Source organism: Chinchilla lanigera, unplaced genomic scaffold (assembly GCF_000276665.1).
Source record: "Chinchilla lanigera isolate Chin_1 unplaced genomic scaffold, ChiLan1.0 scaffold00015, whole genome shotgun sequence".
Lineage (NCBI taxonomy): Eukaryota > Metazoa > Chordata > Mammalia > Rodentia > Chinchillidae > Chinchilla > Chinchilla lanigera.
The window spans coordinates 29747916-29769681 of NW_004955416.1; the positions used below are offsets into that span (position 1 = coordinate 29747916).

The following is a 21766-nucleotide window of genomic DNA, read 5'->3' on the forward strand; positions in this document are numbered from 1 at the left end:
GTGTGTGTGGACTCCCTCAGAGCCAGGTCTGCTCTGTGTCTCTTTACCTCTGTGGTGATTCTTATTACATAATAGCAGTGAGGAGCTCTATTTTTCCAAAAAATTAATGAACTCATCTCTTAGGTCAGTTGGAAATTCTGGTGTTTGTGTATTCACCGGCATCAGCCTCTCTTCCCTTTTTATTTTTTCTTTGATTTTGGTCTCAGAGAATGACCAGTAAATCCTGTGCTTTATCTAAGGCCCAAGGTCAAGAGAAAACACCACACACTTGCCTTATTGGTAAAATGAAATTGGGCCTTATTAAAACCTAGTGCTAAGTAGAAAAATAGAAGTGAATCATGGGAGGAAAGATCGCAGACAGACCAGAGCAGGCCCAGTTGTCCTGTAGACACCCTCAGGGCCTGGCTTTAACCTTTTTTCCTGTTTACCACACTTCCTGTCATGGGAGATACTGCCCACGGCTTTACACATGTGGAGGATTGTGTACTGATCTACAGACCCAGCCCACTCCGCGTCGTCGGTCTTCTCTCACTCACCCTTTCTTTCCCCTGGAGTTCAGAGGCAGACTGGATGTCATCGTGGTACCTCGAGCAGCTCACGCGGGTCATTCCCAGAGACACGCATTGAGTCCTGCTGTCCTCGTGTTCGGCAGGACACTCCCTGGGCCTGTGCTGTGGGGCCGCTAGGGTTAGATGCACTCTGTCCTCAGATAGGTGAGATCAGGCATTGTCTCACTTCAGCATGGCGTGGTTTCCAGCTGGACTTGGACTGCAGAAGGAGGGCTACGCGCGAGGGTTTCGCAGAACTGCGTTTCTCTCTGCCGAGCGTGGAGAGTCATTGTGCAGCATAGGATGGCGGTTACCTACGGGGAAGGGCAGTGCCCCGGGACGAAGTGCAGACCCAGTGAAGACAGATATGGTAGACCTGAAAGTGTTAGGGACAAAAGAGTAAAATGGAATCCAGGCCCTTCAATGATGTCACAGACGTGAAAACCGTGCCCTGCGAAGGAGGGGTGGCCTGGGAGCCGAGCTGGCTGAAGTGCTTCCAGTTTGGCCAGAAGCCTGAAAAGCAGTTTGATAGTTCATTTCCAGAGGATCAGAAATTGTTTATATAAAGTCTTTTTCATCTATCAAATCCATATAATGAAAACGAACCAAATACTTCCGCCAGGCTTCACTCTTGAGAGGATATGGTGTAAGCGCAGCCGCCAGCCCCGGCAGGGAAGATGACTTCTCGAAAGGCCCACACCAGAGATGACTTCGGTTAGAATCCAGGCGCAGAGTGTGCACAGTGTAGGAGCTTGGAGAACTCTCACCTCACCGTTCTGGCTGACCAGGGTGCACAGGGCAGGAGGCTGAGTGGAGGTCAAGGCCCCGCTTTCGGGCTGGGCAAGTGCCCAGGATCCTGGAGGACGTGGCTTCAGCCAGGGGCCCCGGCGAGTCCTATTGTTCCACTCTGTCCTTTAGCGTTGTGGAGACAGGCTGCAGGGACCAGGGGCAGGGACTGAGACGGGGACAGAACAGACAGCCCAGGACAGTTCGGGGGCTCAGGACAGAGGAACGCAGTACTGCTGTTGCCAGAGCCCAGGTCCCTTCCCGAGCCACTTTCCTCTGGACACGTGGTGAGCACGAAGCCCTGCCTGCCTGGCTCCTGGGCAGAGGCGCTACGCTGCCTGGGCTCTGCTGTGTCCCTGTGCTCGCTGTGGCCTCCCCCGGGCGTGGGCCAGGCCAGTGGGTGCTGCCTTGGCTAAGGCAGTGATACTGGGAGTGGTGTCTGCATGGCTGCTCTCCCTGGTCAGATGCATGGTGCGCACAGAGGCCTGGACTGGAGGCGGGAGCTGGAGCAGTGGGGCCGACGGGGGCTGCCCACGCCCTCATCCCTCCTAGATTCTGCTTCTGGCTTTTGGTGGCCCCAGGACCTAAATCTGCTCTTGGAGGTTGTCTGCCAGGCAGTCAGCGGTGTGTGTGGGGTGCGGAGGGACGTCTGAACTAGGTGGACTTGAAGGCTGAGGTTTTCAAAAAAGCCACGAATGTTGGAAACACTGGGATAACCTTGTTCGGGCCAGAGCAGTGCAGTGATGGGTGAGGAGCTGGACTGGCACGGTCCCGCCCAGTCTGAGGAGGAAGCAGCTGCTGCTGCCCAGCTTCTCCTGTCATTGCTCGTTAGGCAGCCATGTCTTCAAGGGTAGAACCTCCAGAGCGTCGGGGGGGAACCGTGTTTTAAGAAAGAATGTTCCTTAGGTTATTCACTGAAGTTTGAACCTCTGGTTTGTAGTTTTAAGCTGGGCATGGTGGCATTTGTCTGTAATTTCAGCACTCAAGGAGGCTGAGGTAGGAGGATCTCAAGTCCATGCCCAGCCCGGGCAACTTAGCCAGACTGTATCAAAATTTAAAAAAATTAAAAAGGGGCTGGATATGAAGCTCAGCGTGAAGGCTCTGGAACCAAAAAAAGTTTTTTTGAGTTTTTCTAGGGTGATTTGTCCTTATTATCTGCTTCTGTACGCAGATAATACGGTGTTAGGAAGAGAGCTGGGAACGGCGTGAAAACAGCGCTTGCTTTGGACTGAAAATATTTCTGTTACCTCCTTGAAAATGAGTACGCAGTAGGTCATGGTAGCATTTTTGAAAAAACATAAAACTGGTTTTTCCTCATGTTGCTTTTGTCTCAGGTATCCACGGGGAAGGGTCTACCTTCAGCACGTTGTGCGGCCTCCTCCTGTGGGATGTGATCTTCATGGACGGGGTCCCAGATGTCTTCAGGAACGCCTACCAGGTCACGCAGAGTCCCTGCACTACAGGAGCCCTCTGCACATGCGCCTCAGCAGCAGAGGCCGGCTCCCGCCGCAGTCCTGAGGGTCACCCACAGCTCGTGGCGCTAATTCCATGGAAAGAATACCTTTTATGTCTAAAATCGGATTAGTGGAATTTGAAACACACATATGTTAAATTTTAAAATTTTTCTAGTTTACCTTCAACGGTACATTTTAAACATTCACCATGGAGTCCCTTCGACTGCAGCCTTTACTGAGCACCTGTTGTGAGCCAGGCACCAGCCCAAGGGCTGTCACATGCAGTCACAAGGGCTGGCTGAGAGCTCTGCTGAGGTAATGTGAAGCTCCCTTTGCAAACTATCACTCTTTAGCAATGCAGAATAATAAGTTGCATGTATGTCACATTACATACACGAGACTAACTTTATATAGCTTTCAAGAGAGGAATGCATTAGGGATTGGCCATTTTCCAGATGCAGAGGTGGAGAGTGTTCCCCTCTGAGTCTGCGCTCTCCAGGCGCGCTCTGAAAGCTTGCTTTCCTGTGACACAGGCGTCCCCGCTGGACTTGTGCACGGACAGCTTCTTCACTAGCAGGAGGCCGGTGCTTGAGGCCAGGTTGCAGCTGATTCACAGTGCCTCTGCAGAGAGCCTGCAGGCCTGGGTGGCCACCACGTGGCAGGTCCAGGAGGGCCGGGTGTCTTCCCTCATCAGCTGGGATCTCTTCGCCTCTCTTCAGCAAGCTCAGGTGACACAGTTCATTTGCATGGCAAGATCTGGGTAGAAAGTAATCGCTCCTGGTGTTGGGTGTCTTCGGCGACTGTGTCAGAATACACAGGTGTAGGGGTGTGTGTGTGTGTGTGGTGTGTGTGTGTGTGTGTGTGTACGTGTTGATGCGTATGTGTATATGATACCCCATCCCCTGGCCGTATGTCACTGTGACAGAAACATGTCAGCATTTAAAAAGGCCCCACAGTGACGCCTTTTCCACCTGATTTGATGACTCTTGTGTGGCCTGTGGCTTCCCAAGAGAGGACACCTCTATCCCTGTGTCCCTACAAATGCCATTGTCTATGAATCTTGTCAGATTCTGCCTTCGTCACGTTCCCCAGAACGTCCCCGCGGGGCAGAATCCCGATAACTGATAAGGAGAACTGGTGTCCCATCACTTGCCAGTGGGGATGTGAGCCAGTGGCTCGGGAACCGCAGATGCGCAGAACAGCCTCTGGTGCACTGCTGGACTCTTCCGCTGCATGCGACAAGAGCTGTCCTCGGCCTCACGGCCCCTGCGGCCCGTCTCGGGTCCCCGGTCAGGGAGGCGGCTAACTCCGGGTGCGTTTTGTGTTCAGGATCTTGTTTCCTGCTTGGGGGGTCCCATCCTCAGTGGTGTGTGCAGGCGCCTGGTTGCTGACTTCCGACACTGCCGAGCGGGCCTCCCTGACCTGGTGGTGTGGAACTCTCAGAGCCGTCATGTCAAGGTCAGTGGACCCGGCATGGAAAGTCATAGTTGTATTGGCAGTGGGGCCAGGGGCCGCACTGGGCATTTCATGCATCACTGTTGGCCATATTGGATCCCTGGAGAGCCCCGAGGCTGGGGCTGGAGTTTCCAGGGGCCTGCTCATGGCCAAGCACCGGGAGCGGCTGGTTCCTCGGGAGCAGCTGAGTGACGGGAGCCAGTGTGTGAGCAAGACAGAAGGCATGGTCTCCTGTGACTTCACTGTGGAAGTGACTGTCCGTCTCTTGTCGGAGTAAGGCACAGGTGCAGGCCGCTCAGGAGGATCACATGGGGCAGGGGCGCAAGGAGAATTTAGAGACGCCCTGAGAGCGCACTGGCCGTTGCCTTGGGGTACGTCACTCAGCCCACCCAGTACCCACCCGTTGCCCTTCATTGGTGGGTTTTATTATTGAGGTTTGAGATGTAAATAAACACATGAATGTACTTATTGCTTCTATTTCTTCCCAATCTGTGGCTTCTCTTTTCACTTTTTAAAATAGTGTCTTTTGAAGAGCAGAAATTTTAAATTTTGACAGAGTTCAACTTCTGTAACTTATTTGTTCCTTAATGGATTATGCTTTTGGTATCAGACACCAGAAGTACTCAACCAGGCAACTTAGTGACAGTCTCAAAATAAGAAATAAAAAAGAATGGGGGTTGTAGCTCAGTGCAGAGGTCCTGGGTTCAGTCCCTAGTACTGCAAACAAACAAAACTAAATAAACAACAACAGCAAAAATAAAACCCAACCAAAAAAAAAAACCAATTTGCCTAATATCAAGTCATAAAGAGTTCTCAAGTCATAAAGAGTTCCTGATTTCCTCTAGAAGTTGTACAGTTCTAGATTTCATGTTTAGTACTTGCGATCCATGTTGAAGTACTTTTTGTACATAGCGTGTGGTATGGATGAACTGTTTTTGCATGTGGAAATCCAGTTCAAGCACGTGCTGCAAAGGCTGTTTTCTTCACTGAATTGCCTTTGCATATTTGTCAAAACCCTGCATTTGTGCAGATTGTCGTCTTTGCACTGATTTGTTTGTGTACTGACTTACTACTTCTAGGAGCTTCTCTCTCGTGTGTGTGTTTCACTGGGTTTTCTGCATTGGCAGTCGGATTCTCTGCCCGTCCTTTCCAGTCTGGATGCGTTTCTGTTCTTGGCCTGACCGCACTGGCTAGCGCCTCCAGGAGGGTGAACGCTAAGTGTTGGGGCCGGGCATCCGCACTTGCTCCTCACCTTGGGGAAAGCTCTTTTCAGTCTCATCATTGAGTTTCCTGTTGGATGCAGGTGATTTGTAGGTACCTTTTGTCAGATTAAGGAATTTCTCTTCATTTCCAAGTTTTCTGAGAGTTTTTAAAAATAAAAAATTGATACTAAATTTTTTCAAATGCTTTTAAAAACAATCTCTTGCCATTATGTGATTTTTTTTTTCCTTTTAACATTTGAGTTTACATTGATTGGTTTTTGAATATTTTTAAAAATGTCATTAAATATTCTAAAGAAACAGTGAAGGCAGTGTTTACTTATGTGGTTGCACATATTACGTCATTAGCACTTGTGTGACTTGGAGATAAGAGTGTCAGCAATCTTAGGAAGAGCTCGTCCTCGACCTGGGACACACAGCAGGCACCACTGCTGTCACTGCAGTCAGGAGTTCCCAAGCTGGCCTCCCGACAGCAGCATCGGAACTACCCAGGGAAGTTTAATCCAAAGGAAACTAGAGATACCTGTGCCCAGGTCCCAAATTATGATTCAGGAAGTCTGAGTGAGTTCCTAAGAATATTCTTCCATAGCTCCTGGGGTGGTCTACTTTGTAGGTCGTCAGGCTGTGAGCAGCTAAGGCAGAGCGCAGTCACGTGTTTGGATGGATCTGGGTGGCTGAGGGTAGTAAAGCAATCATGGTAGAACACGTGGACCTTGAAATTACCCATGTGGTGATCGGTGCCAAGGTTTGTAATATCCTTTCTCCAGTGTGGGCATGGCATGAGCTGTTGGCTTTCCCCCAGTCATAGATGGCCTTGTTCTCTGCAAGTTCTGTCTGCCTGTCACTTTAGCCAGTCCCCAAGGCAGACAGTGCCTCTGGCCCCGAAATCTGGTAAGGAGCCAAAGAATTTCCCACCTCACCACTCACCTAGATGAGATTCTTGGCTGTTCTTGCACAATAAAACTCCAGAGCTAAATACTGAGTCAGAGTCCACTGGCTTTGCATTTGTTGATTTGCATTTTTACTATCTTCCCTGTAGAAAGTGAACTTTCTCTGGCTAGTGAGTGTGACTTTGGAAAATAAGCTTCATTCCGCTGTTTCTTTTAAGGGCATTCAGTCATTTCCCCCTCTGGTGCCTAGAATGATGTGGACTTACTGTGTACCCTTCAGTCTTTTCAAAGCTTTGCAGCCCCTCCGGGCCATGTGGCTCGTCTTCCAGGTGATTTCACAGCACTGCTGCCTGGCACTGCCCGGAGGGTGGGACCCGGGAAAGGGCTTGGCTGTTCAGTCCTGTTTTGCTTTTCTTTCTCAGTGCTGAGGAACTAACCAGGACCTCCCATGTCGTAGATGAGCACTCTACCTCCTGACTTTCAAATCTTAAACCTACCTTGCATTTTGTACATAAACCTTACTTGGTTGTCGGATGTATTTGCCTTGTCATATAGTGTTTTTCCTTTGGGAAAAGTTTAAAACTAAAAAAATTTTCATCAATATAAGACTGTTCTGTTTCTTCTTGGTGTTTTTTATGTTTCTTCTTGACTAAGCTTTGTGAGTTTGTATCTTTTTGAGGAATTTGTCCATTTTAAGCACGTTCTTGAATTTATTGGCATAAAATATTTCTTCCTTTTATTGCCACTTTAATATCTGTGGTATTCTTATTGCTGATACTGGTAATCTATCTTTCATTTTCCATGGCCAGTCTGGTGGGAGGTCTTTACCCTAGTCTCACAAACTTGGTATGTTGTTTTCATTTTTATTCAGTTCAGTGTACTTTTGGGGGCTGAGGATTTGACTCAGTGGCAAACAACATTTGCCTCGCATGTGCAAGGTACTGGGTTCAATCCCCAGCCCTGCCTCCTCTCCAGAAAAAGTTCACAACTTTCTAACTTCCTTTTGAACTTATTTACAAGTGAGTCATTTAGTTTCCAAACACCTGTTCTAGTATAATTTGGCTGATTTGTAATTTAATTCTGTTGAAATTAGAGGACATACTTTACATAACTTGAATCGTATTATATTGAGCCTTTTTTATATTCCAGAATATGGTTTGCTTTGGTTAATGTTGAGTCTTGAAAAAAAAAATGTTTGGGTTTTACTGGAAGAAGTATTTTAAAATGTCAGTTAGGTCATTTGGTTTGTAGTACTTTATGTCCTTACTGTTACTTATTGACTTGTTTTATAAACTCTTGAGAAAGACATCGACATCTCTGACTACAGACACAGACCTGTTTACTTCTTGTGTCTCTATCAATATTTGCTTCATGCATTTTGAAGCTCTGCTATTAAACATGCATGAAGCTTTTCATGCATCAAGCTTTTCAACCTTTTATTATAGAAGTCCTCTTTCTTCCTGATAATATCTTTGTTCTGAAATTAACTTTGATATTAATATAGAACCTAGCTTTCTTTTCATCAGTGTTAGTTAACATGACACATCTTTTTCTGTTTTTTCCTTTTATCCTATTTTGTCTTTATGTGAGTTTCTCATAGGCAGCATATAGTTGGGTCTTACTTTTTCATCCAGTTTAACCTTTACCTTTTTACTGGAGTGCTTGGAACATTTACATTTAATGTTATTAGTGGAATGCTTGCTTTTGAATCTTGATACTTGTTTTTTGTTTATCTCATTTTGTTCCTCCTTATCCTCTGCCTTTTAAAAAGACTGCACTTTAAGTAACTTTTGGCATCTTAGCTGTAACTCTTTGCTATGTTTAAGTGGTTGCATTAGTTATATAATGTATTTTAAACTTAAGGTTTACCTTCAAATGATACAGCCTTTCACATTTAGTATAAATAACTTTTCAACAGTTTACTCTTATCTCTCCCCAGCCTTTGTGTTTTCATACATTTTACTTGTACATATTATAAATTCTGCAACACATTATTTTTACTTTCTGCAGTTAACAAGTCTACAGTGTCAGTATCATTTCTACAGCCTGTTATTTCTTTGTACATACCCAGGTTTCCAAGGGGTCTGTTCTCCTCCTAGAGGAATTTCCTTTAACTTTCCTTGAAGTAGAGGTTTACTGGTCATATTTAGGGTTTGTATATACTTTAAAAGTCTTTGTTTGCATTTGTCTTGAAAAATACTTTCTCTTGGCAAAGAATTCAGTTTTGACAGTTCTTTCTTTCATAATCTAAAATGTTGCTCCACTGTTTGCAGTGACAATCTTCTATTCCTGTGGCTTTAAAAAATTCTGGCTACTTTTAGGATATTCCCTGTAACGCTGATTATAGAGTTTGTATTTCTTAGTGTAGTGTTCTTTATACATTTCTGTGCTTGGGGTTCTGAGTTTCTAGTTTATACAGCTTATATTAGTGTAGTGTTCCTTATACATTTTTGTGCTCAGAGTTCTGGGTTTCTAGTTTTCATCATACAGTTATCTGCAAAATGTGAGGTCAGATTATTTTCTTTCCTCTTTTGGGGACTCTGATTAAGTCTCCATCAGCTTGCCAAATACTGTATTTAAAAACTGTGTTTTCTGTACTTCACCTAGGATTGCTTTTATTGCCATCTTCTAGCTCATCTGTGTGCACTGAACAAAACAAAGTTATTGCCTTTATGAAGCTGATACGTAATAATTTTCTTAATGATTAGTGCCATGAAAGAAATGCATACAAGGATCCTCCTTAGAGATATGGTAGACCTCTGAGATTTTTGTTGTTGTTTTGTTTCCGGTACTAGAAATCAAACTCATGACCTTGCGCTTGCCGGACAGGCGCTGTGGCGCTGAGCTAAATCCCCAGCCCCTCTCTGAGATAAGTTAATGCACAGCCTTAAGAGATAAATCAGGCATGTGAAGAGTGGGTTCCTGGACAGGGATAACAGCATGGGAGGGGCCCTTGGGTAGGAAAGAAAATGATCTGGAAGAGGCCTTTGGAATAATTGGCAGGTGCTGGACCCTATTCCTGTAGAGCATAAATTTAGATTTAATTACAGATGTAAGTAATTGTCAGGTTTTAAGAAAGAGGAACCAGTGCATGGTTTAGAACATTTTTCAGTTGCTATACTAAGCATCAATTTACTAATTCTTTATGAAAAACTGAAAACTAGTCCAGAGACTAGAAAAATTTCTCAAGTGATTTCTCAGCTGCATATATAATATATAAATACAGCGATATAGCAGAGTAGACATTAAAATGGCTGTAGTCTGTGAAAATGACTGTAGCTTATTGACTATTCAGTTTCAGTAAGATACTAATAATTTTTAAAATTTATCTTCCAGCTGGTGGAAGTGAAAGGCCCCAGTGATCGTCTCTCACATAAGCAAATGATCTGGTTGGATGAACTGCAGAAGCTGGGGGCTGAAGTAGAAGTCTGCCATGTGGTTGCAGTTGGAGCCAAGAGCAAAGGCCTGAGCTAAAAGCTGTGGAATTTTCAGTATGTGGTCATATGCTGATAAATGATTTTTAAAAGTATACAGCAGTATTAGATTGTATTTTTGATTTTGTTATTGTCAGTAATAGACCTGATAGGGTGAAGATTCATCACTGCACAGTGTATATGTATTACAAAACTTGGTAGCTGCTTGAATGTACTGGTTGATTCCACATAGTGTATAATAAACTTTTTAAAAAAAAACTTGGTGGCTGTTTTAGGAGCTGAATGTATTTGTGCCATTACATTTGAAAAGGCTGGAAGATAAGGGAGAAATTAAAAACAAGATGATTCACAGCTTTAGGATTTTTATTACAAAAATAGCATAAATAACATTTCTAATAAGGATTCTGGGCACAAAACTTTTTTTATTCTGTTCTGAGGACAGACTCAGTGCCTTGGATGTGCTAGGCTAGCACTCTGCCACTGAGCTACAGACCCACCAGGAGATAAAGATTCTCAAATTGTACTTTTCTGCACTGCTTTACAGATGTAGCCATTAAATACTCTTGCTCTGTGACTTTCCAAGAAACAGTAGAAATTCTGACTTCTTTAGAATTAAAAACCAAAGTCTTGTGAAATAGCTTTTTTTTTTTGCTACCAGGAATTGAACTCAGGACCTTGCACTTGCCAGGCAGGTGCTTGTGGTGCTGAGCTATATCCCAAGCAGAAAGTAGCTTGACTTCTTATGATATCTGTAAGTGCTTACTCTTACCAGTTGGGGCTAGATCACCATAGGCATGGACAGTCTTCACGCTATTAGTTGTCATTTTGCAGCCTTCTCGGAAGCATCCTTTAATAATGAAGTTCGGGGTGTTTTTTTGTATCAGTGGTGTAATCAAAATAGGACCGCCGATCACCATGGTTAGAAGGGTCTGACGCTGGGAAGGGCAGTGCTAAGATGATTTATGGGGATGGAGGCCCAGGACTTGGGATTGCAGGATCCCATGGACTCTCTGAGACCACCCAGTTTTTATATTTATCACTAGGTTGCACAGATGGCACTCAAATATGGGTGAGAGAAGATGCCTTTGAGTTTTCAATCACCGTGCTCCAGTAGACAGTTTCATACCGATAATGTACCAAAGACGGTTTCTGTGGAAATTTATTTAGCACTCAAAGTTTCCTTCACATTCATTCTACTGAACAAGACCTTTTATCTCCTGCTCATTCTACTTCAACTCAAGTCATCGGTTTTAGGCACAAAGATTTTAGTGATTTTCTCTCAAAATCAAGTTTAAACTACTTGAAGTTACTGATAGAGCAAGCAGATTTTGTTGAACAGTTTTGAACTCCTGTTAGTACAAATTAATACCCTTTGCCTAAATAAAGTTAGGCATTTTTGGTTTTAAAATTGATTCCCATCACAGACACTGTACAGCTTTAAATTCAACGCTGGCCTGGATCGCATCAGCACAGGCCCGACTGCAAGCCTGTGGGGAAAGGGCGCTGCGCTCCTGCGGTAACTGCACGCAGCCAGCCTGCCGCTTTACACCGTAGTGTTACTTTGCAGGAGAACCACGCAGCTTTACAGTGAGACAGACTTAAGGCTGTTATAGTTGTTTCTCATACTATGCACAGTAAACTGGCACAATAATCATTACGTAACAACTATTCAACAACAAAAACACCGTATTTTACTACACTTGATTATCATACAAAAATATGCACATTTTTTATTTTAAGACAGTATTAGTAACAGTACCTAATCTTTTTTAAACTTGTAAATTCACAAAAAATTATGAAAAGGAACTGAGTGTGAAGGAAGAAAATTACAGAGAAATGGTAAATCCAAAAACTAAATTTTGAAACATTTGTCATAATAAAAAAGCAGCTTCATGAGAAAAGATTTACACTTTCAATGGCAGGAAATGTTGTTTTAAGGCAATCAGGGCTGGTTTCCAATCCAGGCCTATAAAAGCTTTAGTGACAATGCTGTTTGTATAAACTGAAAATAGTCCTTATTTTCTAGGCAACGAGTTGGCAGAAACATTGTGTTTATCCATAGGATGAGTTTCCTAAGACACTGTATAAGAACTGCTGTTAAGTCCAGAGACATCAAGCAATTTTAAAATGCAAATAATTAAAGTAGAAACAGCTACTCAGCACATATAAAGGCAAAATATACTATTTTGAAAAAATTGGTTTAGAAAAGGAGATTAACTAGACATAAAAATTTTCAGAATCTTGATGGCAGCTTAAGAAACGAAGGTAACTGGATGTGCGTGCACTTGGAGGGATGGCTGAAACGGCACCATCACTCACTGCACAGGAGCTTAGGCTGGAACCCTGGAAAGGTGGCCAGCTTCCTGTCTGCTACACCCTTGAAAACAAGGGTGTAGCAGACCGAGCACATACCTTTGTGTGCTTTTGTCTCTCAGTATTGCTGTCAAAGTCAGGAAAGGCTGTGGAGAGGAGCACTATTCTCGCTGCTGAAACAGCAGTGTTTGAGGTAAGTCCACGTTCCCTATTCCTAAGGATTAAGAACGCTGAGAGAAGAGGGGCTTCTGTGCGGGGCTCTGACCTGTGCCCTTGCTGGGAATCTTCAAGGAGAAGGGCCAACAGCAGTTCGCCAGGCTGGGAATGCTGACGGGAGCCCAGGGGCCTCCGAGCAGCCCTGTGGTCGGTGAGGGTTGCTGCTGCCCAGGGCTGGGCAGTGCCTCGCTGCCTGGAAGCCTGAAGAGCCTCTCGGATCAGCGCCCCGCCAGCTGCCGCATCCTTGGTGATGCTCACAGTGACAGAAATGTGGCTCTGGAGGCTGCTGGCTGTTCGTGTGAAGCTTAGAACGAAAAACCTAAATCCAGTATACTGAGCGTGATTTTAAAAAGTGAAATTATATTTTTCTTTTACTCAGTATCTAAATGTCAAAGGCACTTCTAAGCTTAATTATATCACCTACCACAAATGCTTTAAAGTTACAGTGCATATCACTTTAAAGTTAGTCCTATGAAGTTAAAAGCAAACTGATTTCAAACTGCAGTGATCTGGGGTCTCACACAAGGTGATCTAAGATGCTCTTCTTCCCACTGTCTCCTTTTGAGTGCTGATCTGATCAAGTACTGGGTAACCTTTCGTAGGTGGTAGGAAAGAAGTGGAAGAAAAGAAATGCAAAAAACCTGATTAGTTTGATCACAGTAGTTAAGAAAGGGGGAATGTTCGCAAATCATCTAACATGAGCCAGACCTTTAAGGACAGGAAGAGGACATAAAAACAAAAATTACACTTTTCTTAAAATACCTGTGAAGGCAGCATGATTCAATGTTTTTAAATATTAGTGCAAATTTCAACTATTATTCTTCTTTATAAAATTATTAAGAGTTCTAAAATCTCTAGGTTAGCAATTTCAATTCGGAGGGAAAAATTTATAGCTTCCCTTAAAAAGTTCAGAAAATACTACATTTTAGTCTTCGTTTGCTAACGTCTCAGTAGATATCCATATTTTGGCCCCACTTAAAAATTTGCCTAATGGTGTTCCTAAAATGCTTCGTCTGCATAGATTGCCAACAGGAGAAAACGGAAATGAAGAGGAGAGGAACTCGGGTGTCCCCGAAGCGTCGGGCACGCCTCGGACTCTGAAGTACATCCTGCTCTGGTCCAGGTCTGTGTAGCAGGCTTCCAGCGGGCTGCTACGCTGCTGCCGCAACATTCTGCTGAGCATATCCACCTCGTCCACCAGCAGGGAGAGCTTGTGGAAGGCAGTGATGGAGCCCCCGAGGTGGATCTGAGCCTCAGGGACCCAGCGGAAGTAGCACAGTTTCCATAATTTGATGTGTGTTCCCGAGAGATGAGGCAGAATCACACCATGGAGGTCCGCTGGTTTGGAAAACCATTCTCTGAAGTATTGTTCCATATCACTGTTCTGGCTGTCAGTGTACTGAAGTGGGTCTGGTTTTCGCTTTAATATTAGTGAATTTCTCCTTGGAAGCAGTTCTTGGTCACTGATAATCCCATTCTTTAAGGAAGATGGCATTCCTCTCAGTGTAGAACTGTAGCTCTTCTGCACAGAAGACAAATCACAACATTACCCTCCTGGAGTGTCTCTTTTTGACAAAAAAAAAAAAAAAAGACTAAAAGTGCCACGGCAAATATAAACCGAGTACGTATGGAAAATGAAATTTCGGCTTCAGAGAATATTTTTGTTCCTCCCCGTGTTGTGCTTACTCTCCTCCTTCCCTGGAGGCATTGTTTTTTCAGGGTTGATTCTCCCGAGACTACTGCCATGCCTGAAATGAATCTATCGTATCTATCAGCTCAAACGGGTATTTATAAGACTTCTGGGTTAGGGAAAAAACCTAGACCTGACTGATTCTGGTACAAAAAATGGGCAGACTAGGTAGGTTTTAGGAAACCGGGCTCCAGGCCCACAGCCTTGATCTGCCAACGGAGATGTGAAGAGGCTTCACAGGACTCACGGCCAAGAGTCACAACATAGTCACATCAGTAAAAAAGGAACAATCCTTGAAAACACTGGATTCAATTAACAGTGTTACTATAGGTGGGCTTTATTTTTAGCATTCTGGGATCCTGCGTGCTTACGTGCGAGCCAACAAAAGTTTTGTACTGTTAGTGTGCTGCTGTGGTTTACCTTTGTCCGCTTAAAAGACTTCACAGAGCCGTTCTGTACGTAGGGCACGCTCTTTCCAATGTAGAAGGGGTTGTGGAAGAGAGTGCGGTCCTTTGCTGTGAACTGAAGAGACCAGTCCCAAACTGAGGGAAACTTTAAGCCCTTTTCGTCACCCAGTTGGATATTTTTGCTTATAGCAAATTCCTGCAAAACAAAATATTTGAACGTGTGAAAAGATGAACAGCTGGAGACTTTCTCCTGTGGGATCATTTCTTTGATGAGCTTTTGTCACGGAGCAAGTAAACATTCTGAGCCAGGGCACTCAAAACCCACTAAAGCAGTGCTGTCTGCTCCTAGAGCCAGTGCTGTGCCAATGGTCGAGCCCAGAGACGCACCGGATGCCCTGCGAGTGGGCATGCCGGGGGCTCTGCAGCATGCTCTCTGCCTTGGGAACAAGGGGCCGTGTCCTCTGGCAGTGAAGATGTCAGTGGGAGGGAAGCTTCACTAATGTGATGCTGTATGGTCTTAGGATGTGCTGAAGCCCCCACTCTGAATTTCCACCACAGCAGATCACGGCAACAACCCAAGGCCTCGCCATGAGAATGACAGTGCTCCTCTGCGAAGCAGCTCTGGGACCAGGCTCAGCTGGAGCAGTTGCCTTTGGTCATGTGCAGAGAGGATTCTGCTCTTAGAGAGGGACAAAAACAGGCCACATCAAGTTTATACAGAATGGTTCCCTGAAGAATATGTCCCCAACTAGGCTCTGGATGGTACCAAATGATTCATTGTTATTTTCTATTCTGTATCTTTAAGTCTTCCAAATTTTCTACAAGAAACCAAGAATTTCTTTAAAATAAGTCAGAGAGAAAAAAGCAAAGAATAAATGTTAACAGGAAAAAAACTAGAGCAGTGAGGAGGCCTGGCTGCATCACAGCCAGAGATGTACCTGCACAAAGTGGGTGGGAATCAGCAGGCAACGCATAAGCTATGGAACGGTAGAGGCTCATTTCAAAGTTTTACAAAACTTTGTATTTCAAATAAAAAATTCATTAAACACTAAATATACCTAACGTTTTTCTTAGTTACCTGAGATTTCATCCAACATGAGTGGATAAAAATAACTGATCTGTAAAGGACTAAAAGCTAAAATCTAGTAAAACATAACCTCCACCTGTTTAATGTTCCTTAGCAAAGTATATAAAAAAAGTCACATTTTTAACAATGTAAAATTAAAAACATTTATCTCCAAAGAAAATCAAATTTTCCACCAACAGTAACACTAACCTCTGACCGCTAACCTCTAAGGTAGCCTCAGAATGGAAAAACGAGGGACTGCGTTTGGTGCACAGCGTGTGTGTGGAGGGGCTGCAGGCAGGCCAGTCCCTACTGGAGGGGAAAGGAAGGTGGCATCCACGTTAGTGTTTGTCAATTTCCAAAACAGGCAAATGCAGCTCTGGGACATGAAACGGAAAGCAGATGTAGTACTCTTAAATATTCGTTATCTTTTATGCCTGAACAGAAATCTATTTGGCAACATCTCTCAGCACATCCAGGACCCCACCAGGTGAGCAGTGGGCGTCTCTGGAAGCCGTAAAGTTCTCTGCTCAGGTATTCAGCCAGTGCACTGCCATGGCACTAGGACCTCACAGGACACTTCGGTTAAATGAGGCCGGGGCTTCCTCGCCCTCTCCTCCTTCTGCAGGCTGTGTGTGTGTGTGTGTGTGTGTGTGTGTGTGTGTGTGTGTGTGTGTGTACAGCTAAGCATATGGAGGAGTCTGGAGAGAGGGTGAGGGAGAAAAACACAGCCCAGGAAAGGAAGGGCTCACAGTACAGAAAGGCACAATGACAACAGTGCAAAGAATGAAAATGACAGTACAAAAAGTAACTGGGAAACCTTTTAAGAACAAATAAATCTTTCAGGTCTTTAGAGTCTGGGCCTATCATTCATCTTCAGTAGTTTGGGAAAGATGAACCCTATTAGGGAAGCACAGAATATATTTCACAAGAAACGCCCCCCAAGCTATTCTGTCTAAAAACTGTCTGACAGGGCCGAGTTTCTCTGAGGCGTGGTCTCCCCAAAAGCAGCAATGTCTGTGTTCCAGAACCAGCTCGCATGCTCCCTGACCTCCAGTTTCTGCCTCTATTCTCAACCTCAGGTTTGGTGCTTTTCTGTGGGACACTCCCCATTCATGAAATTTTCCCTGCTACTACTCAAATAATTCATATTTGAGATAATTTGCAGAATACATCCCAATTCACAAATTATTTCCATCTTGCACAATGAGACCAAAGGCCTGACTCAGAGAATGGTCCCGTTCTCCAGACGTGGAACACAGGCTCACAGGCTCACTCCCGAGAGGGCAGCAGCCCACCGCGTTTCTCAGTAAGGGCCAGAACTCAGGATCCCTCACGCGCTTCGTCACACAACGTAGGCCAGGGCCCTCACACTGAGGCTGAAGACCGCGGAGCTCCCTGTGCCGATGGCCCTGTCTTAGTCTCCCTCAAGCGCTGCAGCAGCTGCCTGTCCATTTCTACCCACGGTCACCAAGCCCTTCCGGACTTCTCTCACTGCTGTCCACACACAGGTGAGAGGACTTGCACAAAGTTCGCAGAGTGTGCGGTGAGAGGCATCTCCAGAGAACTTCAGCCTAGCACCGTGTCCACCTCCACCTCCAAGCTTGCTGCTCTCTGCCTGCCTGGCAACCAAGGGCCCTGGTTTCAATTCCTGGTACCAAAAATAAATAAACCAATAAAGATAAAAAATAAACTTTCTGCTCTACAACTCTTGAAGAAAAATAATCTTGTTTCATACAACTTTTATTGAGGTAGGAAACAAGTGTCCTCAAACAAGGTCATTTTTATTAAATAAGCCAAACGTGAAAATAGAAATACACAAGCATGACACTTAAGGTGCTTAGAATAATTTACATCCTTAAACTTGTTTATTATGAGCAATTTACAGAGAAAAACATAAAATGTTCATTTATAGAAATGCAAAATGTTTTGCCTTTAAAACAGATTAGGAAGTTACTCTTGAAATGGTAACAAAATCTGAAATTACACAGTATAATATGGAGTTAGGTACACTTCAGTTGTTGAAATACACGCATAAAAGCAGCCACCGCTATCACGTCACTTACTGTGCTCTGCTTCACCCGCTGGTGCGGAGAGTTGAACAGGAAGGTGCCGAACAGTGAGATCCGGGTACTGTCATACAGCACTGCTAAGTAGGTCTCGGAAAACTCGAAGGCTGCTGGGTATTGTTCTAACAGCTGCCACGTGGCGTCCAGGAAGAGCAGGAACAAGGGAGACTGGCAAATACAGAGGCGGGTGGGGTCACTGAGCTAACGCTGAACAGACGGAACATACCGTAAACACCACGTAACACCCCTAACTTGCAAAGCCACAACACAAGCAGGCTGCCGCTGTACGCATGGAGAAGAGCAAGATCTGTGTCTCCGTTCCTGGAAACAGCTCTTCAGGATGTAAAACAGCCCAGTTCTAGAATTCACGTCTGCTTGACCCTATCGGCTCAGTGTCCAGACAATGTTTTCAAGTTTCAGAAAACAGTCTGGCATTGGCACGTAGGCTGCTGCTGTGTCCTCCAGTAACTGCAGACGGCCCTTCTGGGCGTTCTACCACAAGACAAATGGTGGCTGGAAACCCTCCTGTGAATACCAGCCTGGCTGCCTGGCCCATAAGAGGCAGGAAAGTCTTCCATGGCTGAAAAATGGGTCCAAGGCAGAAACCAGCACCATGACTATTGCAAAAACAGCCCCCTAAAAAATCTCTGTTCTGAACCCATTGTCCCAGTAAGGAAATATGATATTTTAAAAGTGCTATTTCAAAACATCTAAGGTGTTTATCTGCTTTGCATAAGAATTAATGCAGAATTCTTCAGGCAGTTTCTAACTCAGGCAAACTGGATTGGTAAGTCTTTAAAACTTTCACCTACATAGTTATGGTAATCTAAGTACAATCTGGATTCTTTTTTTTTTTGGTTTTTCTCTGGTACCAGGAACTGAACTCACGACCTTGCACTTGCCAGGCAGGCGCTTTTGCCGCTGAGCTAAATCCCCAGCCCCACAATCTGGATTCTAATACAATCAGCCTTAGACTAAGGAAACTAAGAGGTAATAAAGGCAGTATTTTTAAAAAGTCCCCTCATTTCTTTACATAATGACACAAATGTAATCTTTCGTATACTTGTAAGACTCATTACCTCTTTCTCTGATCTCTTTAAATGGTTGCATCTGTCTAGGAACTGATATCCCGCCATGACCCACTCCTTCTGTATCAGACTCTGGAATCCAGTAATTGTCCTGAAATACGCATCCAGCATCATTTGAACAAGAGAAGCTACAAGACAGCTCAAGTCTCTTCCCTCCTCCTCTGTGAAGAAAATGGAAAGAAAATTATGACAAAGAAACACCTTGAAGGGAACACGAGGTAAATTAGATAATTCAGTATCCTGCATCTAGGTACCTTCAAGACAGCCCCTACAAGGAAACTTAACCAGACCCCACCAACTTAGAAATACTTCACACTTTTATATAAGCTAAATTACTGTTTAGTAGGCATGGCCTTATACATGGATATTTTCCAAATGGGCGCAGCTCCCCCCTCCCATTTTGGACAGACCCTGCCCTACCACTCTTTTGTCACAGACCCCAAGTATAATATCATCTTCCCACTGAGGACTCAGGACAGCGGCTCAGAAGTGAGTGGAGAGACGGGGCTTCTCCGCATTATTATCTGAAAAGGTGGTCAGCTTTTCTTCCCCGTCTCTTACAGCTCTTGTGCTTTTCAATGAGGCCAAAATTACTCTGATAATGAAGCCAGAGGAAGAGTGAGAAAACTGTCAACTGATACCTTTTATATGATTATAGATGTACAAACCATGAACAAAATACTGTGTTAATAAGACAAATGATCCAGAAATCCAAGAATGTACCCCACGAAGGCAAGGTTTGTCTTGACCAAGTAGCCATACTATATTAATAAAGCACAGGCCAACAACAACCTGACCATCTCATGAAAAACCAAAAAAGCATCTGACAATTCTACATTCATTCCTCCTAAGAACTCTCAGCAAACCAGGAACAGAAGGGACCATCTTCAACCTGATCAGAGATATCTACAAAATCTATTAACATCATTCTCATTGGCGGAAGGCTGAGTGCTTTTCCTTCAAGAATGGGAGGGCAAAGGTATATTTGCTGATACCATGATCCTCACATAAAATGTCCTAAGGAGCCCACAAAATAGAGCTGAGTTTAATGAGACTGTGGGAATTCCATATACAGTAACAACCAGTGCACAGTAAACCTGAAGGTGAAATTAAGAAAACTACAATCACAGTAACATAAAAAACTTGAGATTTAATAAATGCCAGACTTCTACAATAAAAACCAGAAAACACTGCTGACAAAATGAAGTAAGACCTAAACAAATGGAGGCACATTCATTTCATGATCTATGGATTTAACACATTCCCACCAAAATCCATGTAGACTTTCTTCTTGGCTAAGCCTAAAAATTATATAGACATGAAAGACCCATAACAGCATAGCCAAAACAATTCTAAAAACAAGGTGGAATAGTTACATGTCTCAATCCTAAAACTCACCACACAGCGACAGTGCTCAAGATAACGTGTTACTTGGTTTATGAACTGGCAGAAGGATCAATGAAATAGTGACCAAAAATAAACCGTTACCACTTATTGTCTATGATTTTTGACAAAAATGCCAAGGCTACTTACTATTTATTTCTAGTACTAGAGATGGAAACCAGGGCCTTTGCACTGAGCTACATGCTCAGCCCTCTTTTCTTTTTTTTTTTTTTTTAAGATAGAGTTGCTAAATCACTTAAATTGCCCATGGTGGGCCGAACTTGCGATCCTCTTGCCGTGGCCTCCCAGAGTGCTGGGATTACAGGCAGTGCCACTATGCTGTGCTTCTAAGCAGTTTATCACAGAAAGGACATTCTTTTCAAGAAATGGTGCTGGAACCACTTAATATCTACATGTAAAAGAAATGCATTTAGACACTTACCTCCTAACATGCAAAAATTAATTCAAGATAGATCATAGATCTAAATGTTGAAAACTAATACTACAAAAGTTATACACATCAAAACATAGGAAGAAAATCTCTATGATCTTTAGTTAGGCAAACACTTATTGGATATGGCATTAAAAACATGATCCATTACAGAAAAAAGCAGCTGAACTGTACTGCATCAAAACTGAAAACTCAGTGTTGTAAAAGGCATCAAGATAATGAAGAGCCAGGTGTAGTGATGCCTGTCTGTAATTCTAGCTACTTAGGAGGCTGAGGCAGGAGGACTGCAAGTTTGAGGCCAGCCTGGGCAAATTAGCAAGACCTAAACTCAAAAACTAAACAAGAGGGTGTGGATGTAGTTCAGTGAGTGACACAGCCTGGGTTGACCCCCAATTATCACACACAAAAAGAGTTAAAGAATCAACAAAAGCCACAAACAAGTAGAAAAATAGGCAAGTCACATGAAGATAGAAAAAATTTGTTCCCATAATACATAAAGAATTCTTACAATGCAATAAAATGAAATGCATTAGGGAAGTGTAAATGACAGCTACAAAAAGCATCTCTTGGAGAATGATCCCAAAGACAGACAAGAGTGTTGGAAAAGATGTACTGAAACTGGAATCCTCACTCACTGCTGAAGGGAAGGAAAATGTGGTCCAAATGTGTTAGAAAATACTTTGGAAGGTTTCTGATATTCTAGCTGTGAGACATTAAGCAGGCCAAGCCCCTTGATTCTTTTATTTGTAATAGGAATAATAGTGGAATAGATATCTCTAAGATCTCTTTCTGGTTTACATTTCAAAATTTTGTATTACTTTTCTAGTATTTTGTTACTTAATACTGTGTCTGTCAGTTTGGCAGTTTTTTTAAAAAGTTGGGTATAAATAAACCTTATAACTTGGCAATTCCATTTCTATAAATTTCTATATAATTTATATCCCCCAAAAGACTTTTATGTGAATATTCACAGCAGCATACTTCCTAAAAGCCAAAAGGAGAACCACCCAAATGTTCATTAACATGTAAATGAATAAACAAATGTATTTACAAATGACAGAATAGAATTTAGAAATAAAAAGGAACAAACTACTGATATGTGCTGCATGAATGAACTTCAAAAGCCTGTACCAAAGGGACCATGGACAGAAGACTACATATTGTGTGATTCCACTTAAACAAAATATCCAGAAAAGGCAGATCTATATAGGCAGAAGGCAGGTAAGTGACAGTGTAGAGCTAAGACAGAGAAGTCTTTTGGGAACGATGAAAAATTTCTAAAACTAGATTTGTCCA

General features: G+C 43.6%; 2 protein-coding genes across 2 annotated transcripts in view; one reads left to right on the forward strand and one right to left on the reverse strand.

Moving 5' to 3' along the window:
• Fan1 (FANCD2/FANCI-associated nuclease 1) overlaps positions 1 to 10045 on the forward strand; it is a gene marked incomplete at its 5' end in the record, with an annotated part of 35681 nt that extends 25636 nt beyond the window's left edge. The window contains 4 exon segments of the mRNA XM_005381663.2: positions 2669 to 2772; positions 3322 to 3516; positions 4118 to 4246; positions 9690 to 10045. Of these exon segments, the coding sequence (XP_005381720.1) occupies positions 2669 to 2772; positions 3322 to 3516; positions 4118 to 4246; positions 9690 to 9827 (566 nt within the window). The 3' untranslated portion in view covers positions 9828 to 10045.
• Positions 10046 to 10132: 87 nt separating this feature from the next.
• Mtmr10 (myotubularin related protein 10) overlaps positions 10133 to 21766 on the reverse strand; it is a gene marked incomplete at its 5' end in the record, with an annotated part of 45654 nt that continues 34020 nt past the window's right edge. Inside the window, 4 exon segments of the mRNA XM_013512562.1 lie at positions 10133 to 13838; positions 14427 to 14609; positions 17546 to 17716; positions 18628 to 18797. Of these exon segments, the coding sequence (XP_013368016.1) occupies positions 13242 to 13838; positions 14427 to 14609; positions 17546 to 17716; positions 18628 to 18797 (1121 nt within the window).